Source organism: Mustela putorius, unplaced genomic scaffold (genome assembly GCF_011764305.1).
Source record: "Mustela putorius furo isolate JIRA1106 unplaced genomic scaffold, ASM1176430v1.1 tig00000592_pilon_pilon_pilon, whole genome shotgun sequence".
NCBI classification, from domain to species: Eukaryota; Metazoa; Chordata; class Mammalia; order Carnivora; family Mustelidae; genus Mustela; species Mustela putorius.
Window position 1 is genome coordinate 659,243 of NW_025421426.1, and position 12,998 is coordinate 672,240.

At 50.2% G+C, this 12,998-nt stretch overlaps 1 protein-coding gene across 1 annotated transcript; it reads right to left on the reverse strand.

The window, feature by feature from the left end:
• Positions 1 to 1,238: 1,238 nt before the first annotated feature.
• Positions 1,239 to 10,759, reverse strand: FAM210B (family with sequence similarity 210 member B). Its single transcript, XM_004759886.3, has 3 exons — positions 10,503 to 10,759; positions 3,969 to 4,144; positions 1,239 to 3,559 (listed from the first exon to the last, which is right to left on the reverse strand). The coding sequence occupies exons 1-3, from the start codon at positions 10,686 to 10,688 to the stop codon at positions 3,343 to 3,345; spliced, it is 579 nt and encodes a 192-aa protein (XP_004759943.1). The 5' UTR covers positions 10,689 to 10,759; the 3' UTR covers positions 1,239 to 3,342.
• Between the last annotated feature and the right edge of the window lie 2,239 nt (positions 10,760 to 12,998).

Genomic DNA, 12,998 nt, shown 5'->3' on the forward strand with positions numbered 1-12,998 from the left:
CAGGAGTCAGGCTGTGGGGGTGGTTAGGAGCATGAAGCCAGCACCCTCTCTCTGTCCTGGAAACTGTCCTGTGTGCCAGAAGTGTGAGTTTTGTTGTAGGCTCTGGACCTCCAGTGCCGGAGCACAGTCCAGTGCATGGAGCTGGAATCTTGGGTGGTTCCTCACCCTGGGGAATCAGTTGCGTGCACAGTAGTTTGCAGACGTGGGTACAGCTGGCCTGGCCTGGGAACTTTCAGGGTTCACTAGAGCTGCAGGTGGTCAGGACAGAGGAAGTCTTCAACTTCTATGTCCATACCTGCTTCTGACCATGTTTTCATTAAGATGCAAAGAGCTTTACACGTGGGGTAAACTAGTTCTTTGCAAACTGATTTTACAAACATGGGTCTTAATTCTCTGAAGGAATGTTTGCTTAATAGAACCCCTCATTTCCAGCCATGGGGGATCAAGCCTGCTGCCCCTGCAGTACCCCTGGTAGAGGATTCCTTTGCTCCCCTTGTTATCTGGCTCCCAAGGGACACCTGGCAAGTTATTAAAATTTATTACTTTGGAGTTATGGCACGTATATAAACTTTTTTTTTTTTTAAATAAACTTTAAAAATAAGGACGCAAATATGTCTAGGCTGCACGGGTAATTCTGTTCACTATCGGTTCATTGTTGACCTGGAAATGAGCAGGTGCCATGGAAGGAGCTGGTGTATCCCTTTCCGATCTCATGTACTATGTGCTCCTAATGCATAAAGCTACATATCTGTTTCTAGCTGCCATCATCTTGACCAAAGACGGATGAACTTGACCTTGGAAATGTTGAAGTTCCTGAAAACTAATACAGAGCTATGCTTTCATGGCTGACCTTTGTTCAACACAAGGAACTAGATATTAGAAATGACTACTTCCATGTCAGCTTTGGTGACACCTGACAGAAGCTTCAGAACACAACTGAGTAAAGCTGCAAGTGTCCATCCGGTTAGCCCCCTCAGGATAAAGGAGCTTTCCAGTCTTGAGTTAACCAACTTTTACATTCCCAAAGTAGTCTTTCATGCGCCATCCACCCAAGTGATAGTTAATATGACATGACCAACTTTACCAGTGACACCAGCTAAACTTCTGTCATTTCCCCAGAATCCCACACGAGCAAAGAAAGTAGCTCATTGTAGTAGCGCACCATTAACAAACCAGTCACAGAGCCGCTTCCTAGTCAGCAACAGTTATGGCTTAACCAGACGAGGAATCCAAAGTTCTTCACTACACTACAAAGATGTTTATTTGTTTCAGGGAATTTAAGTGGCTCATTTGGTCAAATACAAAATCAGGGGTGAACGATGGCTTACATTTTTAAAATAGATCGTGTTTTATTCCCTAGTTCCATAAAAACAGTGTAAATACAAGCATTCTGTACATCTTGCTGGTGAAGTCACATATTCCCTGATCTTCTCCAAGTTCTTTGTTCTGCTGGGGCCACTGGCCGCAGGAGTGGAGTGGAGGTGGGGCTTTGAAGAAAAGGCCATGGCTGTTTGGTTTGGTGACTGGTTTTATTGCTTTCTTGTCAGTCCACTTCCATTCCTCCAAACATGGAGTCAAAGTTTAAGATTTCAGCCCTTGAACCTGTAGGACTCACTGTCAGCTTTTTTTTTTGCATAGGCAAACTAGGGGTCTGAGTGGTAGGTGGTAGGTGGTAGTCTGTCGGGAAGGTGGTTAGGAGCATGAAGCCAACTGTCCTTGGAATTACATCCCAGAAAGGCAGTTCCATCTTGAAATCGATAAAGCCTTTTGGCAATGGGCTAATTGCTTTAAAAGGGTGGCGGTGAGGGGGGGGCCCAGAATCCACTTTTAACGATCTTGCAAGTGGAGAATTTGTTCCATAAAGCTTCTTGTAAAAGTTGACTCAAGTAACGGACATAGGTTACTAAGGCTTAATCAGGGAACGGTCAGCAGCCGGGTGGTAAAACCACAATGGTCAATTTATAGTTCCTTTAGTCTTCTGATTGTCCTTTCTGTAATTAACCCTCCTCCTACAAAGTGGATCTCCCTCAACCAGGGTGGCAGGGCAGAACTGGTTGAATTGGGGGTCCCAGTGTGGACGGTGCTGTGGGTGGATACAGCCCTGAAGGGAGCACTATAGGAATCCCACAGAAAGGCATTCCCTCCAGTCCGCCTGCTTCTAAGCGTTCCAGGGACAAAAATGTCCATTTGAATCTGTGTGCTTATTTCTGTTTTTAACAAATAATGTCCCTCACAGCAAGGCGGGGGGGGGTGTGGGGGGTGTGGGGGGGATGGGAAGCTCAGATCAAACCTCCTTTATCAGGTAAAACTGGCTCAACAGAAGGTGATTACACCTGCCCGCCCCCTCCCTCCCTGGCTTGTATTATGTTGTAGTATTTCCCAGCTGCCTCCCATTTACAGCAAGTGCCGCTCAGTTTCCTTTTTAGAGAGTGATATAAAATCTTTTTCTACATAACAATTTCAACTCAAAAAAATGTAAGTAGCAACACAATGTAAACATGGTGATGATAGTTCTGGAATGTCTGACGTTAAGCAAAGATTGTCTTAGCTTTCCATGAGTGCAGTGTCCAAGCTCACCTGTGGATTAGGCCGTCAGGAGCCACGTGATGCCATTACTACTGAACAGAATTTCCATTTTTCACCCCAACAGAGACAAATGACCCTGACCTACTTCAGTGAAATTTGAGAATGTCCAGACTGGAAGGTGTTTTAGCATCAATGAAACACCAGAGATACTTGGTTATTCTTCCTCCCTAAAAGAAGGGTAATGAACGTCGAAGCATTGATGCTAATTTAGATCCTGATTACATATTGTTAAGTCTTAAATTCGGCTTCATTAACGGGAACACCGGGAGCTGTTCTGCAGCCTACTGCGTATGAAACTGCAGGCAGCCTGGCAACAGATATTGGAGGAAGGGGAATTTTAAAAACCGGCTTAATGAATCGTTGCCCTTTAAGAATTTGAGCGAAGATTAACCCCTGAGGGTTTTCGCAGACTAGAACCTCAACCTTCTTCCAGAAGGACCATTTGTAGGCAAACAGTTTTGTTTGAGATGACAACTCAATTTGTGATGACAACTCAATTTGTGACGTTTCACTGACATTTTAGATTACGCGTACAAATCCTATGAGGAACAGCATTAACAACATTTGTAAAGCAAAATAATTAGAATTATTAAAAAACCTGAATTTTGTTGCCAAAGGGAAAACTTATTCATGAGAACATAGCAATTAGCTTCCTGTCCCCACCCTACTCCTAACCAACCCCCCCCACCCCCGAAAAGCTCTATCCTAAAACTAACCCAAAATTTCTATTTAAAAGAAACAGGTTTGAAGCGTTCATCAAGGCTTTGCAGCTGGAGGTTTAAAAAATCCCACTTTGCGAAAATATCTGACGATGAAGGGCACGGACACTAAGGTGATGCTGATTCGCACGGGGGCAAACAGCTTGTGGATGGCGTAGGCCACGACGAAGGTGCTTGTGCCTGCTGCCATCTTCGACTGCACTAGTGACTCTTTAAATCCGAGTTTGAGCAGGATTGCAGACATGTCCACACCACTGCGGAAGGAGACCATCGACAACAAAAAGGATTATCACAAGGGATTAAATTAGGCGATCGGTGTGGCTCTAAGATTTAAAGTATTTATTTTTTTTTTCAGACTTTACTATTTGACACAGAGAGAGAGAGATCACGAGTAGGCAGAGAGGCAGGCAGAGAGAGAAGGGGAAGCAGGCTCCCCGCAGAGCAGAGGGCCCGCGGGGCTTGATCCCAGGACCCCGAGATCATGACCTAAGTCGAAGGCAGAAGCTTAACCCACTGAGCCACCCAGGTGCCCAGATTTAAAGTATTTAAAAAACATGCTGGAAGCAGCTACACGAATACACATTCATAGGAAAAATGTTCTCATTTGCAAAGAATCCTACATGACCCTAAAGAACAAAGGGATGTTCCTGCCAGAGCTCTCACCTTGAAACCACCATGTAAAATATCCCCAAGGAGATCAGAGAGATTCCGATGTGCAGCGACACTCCGACAGCACCATACTCTTGGAAAATCTTTCTCAGCTGCTGTGACTTGCTTTGCTTTTCCTCCTCCGAGCTGCTGACAGGAGGGGCTGGCGTCCCAGTGCTCTTGCTGGGGTCCTGCACACCAACAGAAGGGGAGAAGTTCTGGGGCAGCAGCAAGGCAGTTGGCGGCCGTCAGGAGCTTTCTTTTTTCTTTTTCTTTTTTTTTTTTAAGATTTTATTTATTTATTTGACAGACAGAGATCACAAGTAGGCAGAGAGGCAGGCAGAGAGAGAGGAAGGGAAGCAGGCTCCCTGCTAAGCAGAGAGCCCCATGCGGGACTCGATCCCAGGACCCTGAGATCATGACCTGAGCCGAAGGCAGTGGCTTTAACCCACTGAGCCACCCAGGTGCCCCGTCAGGAGCTTTCATATCGCGCAGTGTTCCACCCTCCCTCCTGCCCAGCGATGGACCAGTTACTCCCTACCTCCTCGGTCAGCTGGTGCCCACTTCGTCACTGAGCACGCTGAAAGACTAGGTACTGGGTATGATCGGCAGAATGATGGCCCCCAAGATCTCCGGGTCCTAATCCCCAGAGCCTGTGACTGTGTTACCTTACATGGCAAAGGCATTTTGGAGATGTGACTAAGTTAAGTATCTTTTTTTTTTAAAGATTTTATTTATTTATTTGACAGAGATGACAAGTAGGCAGAGAGGCAGGCAGAGAGAGGGGGGAAGCAGGCTCTCTGCTGAGCAGAGAGCCCGATGCGGGGCCCGATCTTAGGACCCAGAGATCATGACCCGAGCCGAAGGCAGAGGCTTCAACCCACTGAGCCACCCAGGCGCCCCTAAGTTAAGTATCTTGAGATGGGCAGGGCATCATGGATTTTCTGAGTAGGACCAATGTCATCACAAGGGTCCTTAATCAGTGAAAAGAGGGAGGCAGGGGTCAGGGACAATATGACTACAGTAGCAGGGTCAGAGATCTGAGGAAGGGGCCACAGGCCCATGAGTGCATGTGGCCTCTAGATGCTGGAAAAGTCGTGAAATAGATTCTTTCTTAGAAATTCCAGAAGGAACAAGCCCTGCCCATGCCTTTGGCCCCTTGAGACCTGTTCTGGACTTCGGGCCTCCAGGTCTGTAAGACAATAAATGTGTGCTGTTTGAAGCCACTGGATTCCTGGTAAGCTGTTAGAGCATCAACAGGAACTAAAACCTTGGGGCACACATATTTGGGGACACTGATGGTGCTTTACTGAGTACTCTCCCAGCCGGGCATGGCTCAGATGCTTCTCTCCACCTGCTGTCAGCTTCTATCCTCATGACCACCCTCTAGGTAGATACTGGTTTTTTTTTTTTTCCCCACTTTCCAGAAGAGGAACACAGGCATCAAAGGCCAAAGAATTGGCCCAAAGTCACCAAAATAGAACCCAGGTCACCGGGGTCCACAGCCTGAGCACATGCCACCCATCCTAGACGCCACAAAACAAGGATAGTGGGTGCAAAAAAAAAAAAAAGAAAAGAAAAAAAAATGGAGCAGAAGCTACAGTATATTTACTACCAGAATCAAGGTTTTCCCTGGAGATCTGAGCAGATACAGGGAGGGCCAAGTCCTGGGCCATAAATGCACTGGCCTGAATTGGCACAGAAACAAGCCACTGGACTTGGCTTCTCTTAACAAGCACCTACATGGCCTGGAATGTTTGGGAGAAACAGAAAACCCAAGAATGCTGGATTTCTTTTAAAAAAGTCTCCTCAATATGGAGAGTGCCTTTTTTTCTGAAAAGATCTCTAGAATCCTAATGACCTGTCTCCGAGCTCTTCCTGGGAGGAAGTATCTGGGTCAATGAGCTCCAGTTCTGCCGCACAGCACGATGGCTTTTTCTTTGTATTTTTAGAGCAGGCTGCACCCGAGCAGCATTTCAAAGGCAAGAGGGAGGAGTACGACGCCCAGAGTCCCTGGGAGGGAGGCTCAGGACTCCCCAAATGAAAATGAAACAACATAAGGGCTCAGAGCAGCCCCTCCAGACCTCACAAGGCTCCCCAGGGCTGCAGGGGACCTCCCAGCCCTGTCCTGCTTCAGGAGCCCCTGCCCTGCCTGTGGGGTGGGCCGGGGTGGGGGAGCTTTGCTCATGAGCTCCCAGTGGGCTCAGGTGCTGCTGGTCCACTTGTATCTGTGTCCAGGTGCCCAGCGTCTGCTTTCGTGTTCTGGGGAGAGCACTGGGCACTGGGATTTGTTATCAGGTGTCCAGGGTTGCCAGGTAAACCCCTGCTTACCAATCCTGCCTCACCTTGCCAGGCTTTCCCCTGCTCAGCATGTTCTCCAGGGGGGCCTTGACCCAATGTGGGGCTCGAACTCACAACCTCAAGATCACGAGTCGCGGACTCCACCGACGGAGCCAGGCTGCTGCCCCTTAGAGAGTGCATTCTACTAGGCAGTAGCGCATAACTTCCTTCGAAAGTTTCCGGGGAAACTACCTGTGTCCTCAGGTTAGGTCCCCCTCTACTGAGCCAGGTGCTGGGCTTAGCGCTTTAAAGGTGTCATTTCATAAAAACCCTCACGGTAAGCCCCATGATGTGGGCATGTCTGTGGCTCCCACTTTGACAGGAGGGAGAATGAGGCTTGGGGGTGGGGGAGAGTGGCGAGCTGGCCGGCCACAGGGCTTCATGTCCTGTAAGAGCTGGACACTCTGAAAGTTCTGAAACACTTGTCCAGGACTTCAAGGCTTTGGCGGAGAGAAGGAAAACCAGTCAGTCTCCTGAAGGTTGGCCAGCACGCGTGACTTCCCCTTTTCTTCAAAGCTTTCGCCTGCCTCTTCCTCCACCCGCCAGAATGGCAGCTCAGAGCTCAGGTTCTTTCTGATAAACACAGCCCCACCCGCCTTTGGCTGCCGAGCAAGCCGTGCCGATGGGAGAGCTGCCAGACGTCGGGCCCTGATAGGACAATAATCTCCAGTCCCCAGAAAGCCCCTTTCACTTCCCACCCTTGACACTTGGCCCGACCAAACTTAATTATGCCCCATCTGTCCATTCACCAGAGCCCAGTGGAGCTGTCTCTGTGGAGGGCTCTTTTCTTTACAACTTCTATTTTGGCAAAAGGCCTTTTGGCCACAAAAGAAAAATAAAGAGGCAGCCAGACTTCCAGCCACAGAATGACCCGCATCTGCTGCAAAACAATGGGAGGGGTGAAATATTCAGACACAATGGACCACTTCCTGGTAGCGGGTTCTTTGTGAACCTAGAGTTAGAATCTTGGGACAGGGGCGCCTGGGTGGCTCAGTGGGTTAAAGCCTCTGCCTTCGGCTCAGGTGATGATCCCAGAGTCCTGGGATGGAGCCCCCCATGGGGCTCTCTGCTCAGCAGGGAGCCTGCTTCCCCCTCTCTCCCTGCCTGCCTCTCTGCCTACTTGTGATCTCCATCTGTCAAATAAATAAAATCTTGAAAAAAAAATCTTGGGACAATTTTCTTCCTTTTATTGTGGTAAAAGGAAGTATCTTCAAGCACTGTGAACCAGTCCGTTTTCTTCCTAAGCCTGGAGGAGGCTGAAGAAACTAAAATAAGGGAATTTCTGAGGGGGTGGCTTGCGAGGAATGGAAACTTTTCAGACATTCACGTCTTTGTGAAATACTCCCCCTAAGTCCCTGTGCTATGTCGTCAGGCACTGTCCCTGGTGCCTGTAACATGACACATGCCCCTGGTGTCTGGACTCAGCCAAAGTGCCTTTACAAATCCTTGTGTGTGCCTGTGCGATTGCCACCCCCCAACCCCAAGCCAAATTATTATTAAGGTATAAAAGGCTCTATCAGAAGGGGCAGGAACGTTCGAAGAATAAAGCAAAGATGTTGCTCACGAGTTGCTCACATTGGTTGGAGTACCACCTGTTTTCATTCTTTCAGTAATAATAATAATAATTATAATTATAATAATACTAAACACAACACTACATTGTATTTATTTTGTACCAAGCACTCTTCTGAGTACTTTGAAAATATTAATTCAGATAATCCTCACAACAACCTTGTGAGATAGGTACTATATCATCCTCCCTGAGCAGAAGAGGAGCCTGGAAGCCCAGAGAGGTTGAGTAACTTCCAGAGGGTCACACAGGAATTACCTGTCAGGGGTGGGATGGAAGCCTACCGGGTCCAAGGCTTTTGCTCTTAACAACTATGCTGTGCTTCTCACTTAGTCAGGGATAATTGCTCTATGAGGGGTGCTGCTCTAATTGGGGGGAGAGAACAGTGAATGAAAAAGAACTCTACCCTCAAGGGGCTTAAGGCTAGTGGGGGAGGGTAGCGACAATAAACAGAAAAGGAAAGTATCAGGGCTGCTAGATAGGACAAGTGCAATGGAGAAACACAACGGAGGGGAGGCAGACTGGCCGGACTGTCGGGAGGGATGCGGCCAGTTTAAGGTCATCAAGGAGGGGATCCCTGAAAAGGCAGCACAGGAGCAAGAACTGACAAAAGGCACGGGGGCTCGACGAGAGCCAATCGTTTGCCCAAGATTTCCCTCCCGTACTGTAGGTGTAGGCGGGCTGGGCTGCTCTGCGAGGTGACATGACACGAATCAGGTTAAGTGAAAGGGGCAGGATTCTCCAGTGGCTTTACCTCCTTCCTCCCGATTAGAGTGGGGACCCCACTGAAGGCAGACGTGAGAAGGTCTCTCAGGTACTTGATTAAAATCCTGGCATGTTCGGAGACCCTAGCTGCACTCCCTCCTCCCAATGGCCAAAAACAAGGTGCCTGTGGGTAGCCGGGAGCAGCTGACAGGGGAGATCCCTGCACCTGCTCCCAGGCCCCAAGGGCGATGTATTTTCTCAAGAAGATGACACTTTGAGTAATGAGCATCTTTTGCCCTAACATCCTGTTAGGTTCTGACCCCACTTGGATGCTTCCCATCTACCAGATAGCAGGAGAAACAAGCACAGCTCGTGGGGCCCTGTGATTTATACATTTATTGCCACAGTAACATCAATAGCTAACATTAATTTAGAATGTCCCCGATGGCAGGTTTCAACTCATGCTCTAAGAAATGTGAATTATTAACATCCCATTTTACAGACGAGGACACTGAGAAACAGAGAAGTGGGGGAATCTGATCAAGGCCACAGAATGATTGAATAGACAGGAATATGGGGAGCCTGAGACCACACTCGTTACTACTATATGCACATATCATGCCCGCACATACGCATGTTCACGCACGCGCACACACACACACACACACACACACACACCCCTGCCAGTGCCAGGGCCTGTGCTGGGGGCAAAACTGATGTGGCTCGTGGGACAGACAATCAAGTTAGGAGACCATTCCAGATGAAGACTGCAGAGAGAATCCACACCCAGGGGGCTGAGGGAGGCCAGTGGAGGCTCCCAGGGCCTCTCTGGTGGTCAGGAAAGGCTTTCTGGAGGAAGAGACAGAGGGGCTGATCCATAAAGAATGGCCAGGAGGCAGCCAGATGTGTGTGGAGGGCTCAGGGTTTAGAGACAAGATCTGCTGCCGTTGGAAGGGGGAGCAGATGGCAGGAGGCATGTTAAGGGTGTGAGTCAAATCCCCCTGCAACATTCATTCAGGAAGCTCCACCGGCACTGGGCTCAGGCCTGCTTCAGCTCATGGAATCGTCCCCCAACTCTAGTTGGGAAGCCCACATCTGTAGCCCTCTGAAAGGTCAGCAAACAGGCTCAGAGCCTGCAGCGGGGTGAGGTCACAGGCTAGTGAGTGCAGGCGCAGGGATCCCATTCTTAAGCAAAGAAAGGGACTGCAGGAGGCCAGGTTCTGCGTGTTCCAACTCGTCAGGTCAGTCCTGTGTCTCCAGACTGCGCTACTTACTGTTTTTCTTTAAGGAGACAAACTTCAAGAGAAAAAAAAGCAAACAAACTTAAAAACATCTTTTTTTTTTTTTTTTTTTAAAGAAAGTCCGGATTACCTTCTGAAGGGAAACCAGTTTCACGTATCATATAAAGAAGGTAACCACGATGAAACAGGACAGAACACTGTGTTTCTTGCCAGAGTCTCGCCTGAAGCCCTGCAGGGAGGCCTGCTCTTTTGCTTAGATAACGAGGGAGTAGCAGCAAGTGATGGGGGTGTTCAAGACAGCAGCACCCCCGGAGCCGGTCTCCTCGGCTCCGTGTGGAGGAGGATCGAAGGGGAAACAACTCTAACAGCCATGTGAGCACGCTGAGAGCAAGTCCAGGCCCCAGGTATAATTCTCTCGGCTACTGCCACGGTGCCGGCCCACGCTTTGGGAACCTGGGGCTCTGCCAGAGACTGTGTGACCTTGGGCAGATAACCAGACCTCCCTGAGCCTCAGTTTCTCCAGCTGTCAACTGGGAGATCGTTTTCTTGGCTTGTAGGGATTGGGGCCTCGGGAGCCCTGGAGTGGGTGGGGGTGTCTAGGTCTCGGAGAGCTGGACGACTAAAGCTCTATTTTGGCGGAGATGGAGCAGGATCCGGGCGCCCGGGGGCTGGGATGGGGGTGGGGAGGCTTACCTGGCGGCCGCGGCAGTCCCCGCCGACCGCGCGCAGCAGCCGGGCATCGGGCCCGGGCCGGAGCAGCGGCAGCAACAGGGGGCGCGGCGCGCAGGGGGCTGCGGCTCCCAGGAGCCAGGAAGCGCGAGGCCGAACCCGGGCGCCCACCCTGCCGGCGGGGCCCAGGAGCACCAGCAGCCCCGCCATGGCGCGCGGCGAAGCGCTGCCGCGGCCGCAGCGAACCGGAGGGGAAACGAGCGCCGGTGGGCGGGGCCCGCCGGAGCCGGAGCCCAGAGCGGCGTGGGCGGGGCCGGAGCCGCGCGATCCCTCTCTGGCCCTGCCCACCGGCCCCGCCCCTCCGGAACGGCACGCGGGGTGGGCGGGGCCGGAACGGAGCGAGCCCTCCAGACCCCGCCCCTCCGGGGCCCCAGGCACACGCGGGGTGGGCGGGGCCGAGCCCCGAGATTCCTCCCAGGCCCCTCCCCGCCCCGCCCCACCGGAGCTCCAGCCTTGAGCAGAGTGGGCGGGACCGGACCCCGAGCGCCAGGCAGAGTTCGCCGGGCGGGAGATTCGTGCCGTTTCCATATCCTTGGAGTTTTGGCGGTGTCGACTCGGCTTCATTCTTTTGGTTACAAGAGAGTCAGAGGACAGCCGAGATTCAAGAGCGAGGGGTTAGATTCCTCCGACGTGATGGCAAGTGGCGAGGTCACCTGCGGAAGGCTTCTGGGATGGGAAATACTGCTGTGACCATCTTTGAGAGATGCAATGGGCCACAGTACTCAATAACTATTAACTGATGATAATGATAATAATAATCTTTGGTCTCCATTCTACAGAAGAACTGAGTTTCAAAGGAATGGTGACTTCCCTGAGGCATCTTCATACACTTTTCATGCCCAACATCTTTAGCATTTTTTGGTTGGAACTAGAGGATTCTAAATGTTTCTAGATCTTTGCTATTTTAGGCAGAAAATAATTTAACACAGGGAATTAGTGCTTGGAAAATAACTGGAAAAGCTAGAGGAGTGGGCACTAGGCTCTTCCCCAGGAAAGACTGCCTGGACACAGCAACACTGGCCAGCCACAACCGGAAGGTGGGCATCAGGAGTTGGCCAGTGGAATGAATGTGCTCTAGAACTCACTGCCACAGCTCTGATCCAGGGTTCAGAACTGCTTTCCAGCTCCCACAAAACACGTCACTGGACCCTGTAAAGGCAGTCAGGCTACTGTCTCTGCCACAACTGCTTGTCCACATCCATGGCCTGGCGACCTGCACCTGAATTCTGTTGCAGAAAACCCCCAATCTCTGCAAACTTGTTTAGCAGCAGCAAAGAGCTCAAACCACAGGAATATGCCTCTGCTCCGTTTCTGCCTTCAAAATATTGTGCAAGCGCATCCAATCCGCAGAAATGAATTCATATCCAGAAGCCCAACTTCCCAGACTTCCCAGGAAACTTTGGCTTTTCTCCCAGGAAGGTTCTGGAAAGGGATGGGGTCAATTTGCCCAAATTCAGTAGGACAGCAAATAAAAACCCTTTCTAGAACCCCCCACCCCACCTCTTACCATGAGAAGCCCCTTCTGTCTCATTGGCTAGAACTCTGTCTGTCACACGATCACTCTTAGTTGCAAGGGAATCTGGCAAAAGGAAGCTGAGTTGGCAAAGCAGTACTCACATTGTCTTCCTAACACAGTTGAGGTTCTGTTGGCAGAGACCTAGAGGGAATGGCTGCTGGGACGTGAGGTGGTAACTCACAGATGGTGCCACAGGGGGGCTGTGTGTGCACGTATGGTGGAGAGTGAGTAACACGGGAGGGCATGTTTACAAGTGGGAAGCGGATCACTTGAGTGTGTGTGTCCACTGTTGAGGAGGAAGGGGGTGAGGTGCTGAAGGAAAAAGTTTCCTCCCTTCCATCAGAGGAACCCCTTTTTCCTGGTTTCTAAGGGAACATGTTATTAATCTACTCTGGGGTCTGGGGCCTGTGATTACTCATGTGGCTTGTTTCTATAGTAATGTGGGGGATAGATTCCTGAGCCCAGGCAGAGGAACTGTGTTAAAATGCAGAGTGGGCAGCGTTTGGGAGCAACTGCTGAGTTTTCTCCCAAGGCATATTCTCCGATCATACCCAAGTCTTCCTGTGGACCAGAGCATTTTTATTCCCATTCTCTTTCTCTTTTAGATGACGCAATGACTGTTCCAAATGTTTTTGGCCTGTCTGGAGTCCTCCCATCTGTTTCTCTCCTTTTTCCCAAGGCAAAACCAACCACCCCAGCCCATCCATCATTTCTTGTGTCCCTCTCTGTTCATTTCCAATCAGCACTTATTATTCTGATGACTCTGTGTGCCTGCTGCTGTGCTGGCAGCGAGTGACACAGTGAAGGGAAGGTCTTGTTTTTTAGGATTTGGTGGTTAGCCTCATGGCTTTGGTGCAGTCCAGGCCTGGCTGAGAACCTGGCTCTGCCATGAACCTTTGCTAAGTGACTCCAAAGAAGTCTCTGCTTCTTTCCTTGTAGGAAGT

Excerpts from the sequence above, each read along its gene's own strand:
- FAM210B (XM_004759886.3), bottom strand. The coding sequence starts at position 10,688 with ATGGCGGGGCTGCTGGTGCTCCTGGGCCCCGCCGGCAGGGTGGGCGCC. Across the intron at positions 4,145-10,502 it reads GGGACTGCCGCGGCCGCCAG|GACCCCAGCAAGAGCACTGG; the intron begins GTAAGCCTCCCC and ends GTTGGTGTGCAG. Across the intron at positions 3,560-3,968 it reads TTTTACATGGTGGTTTCAAG|TGGTGTGGACATGTCTGCAA; the intron begins GTGAGAGCTCTG and ends CTCCTTCCGCAG.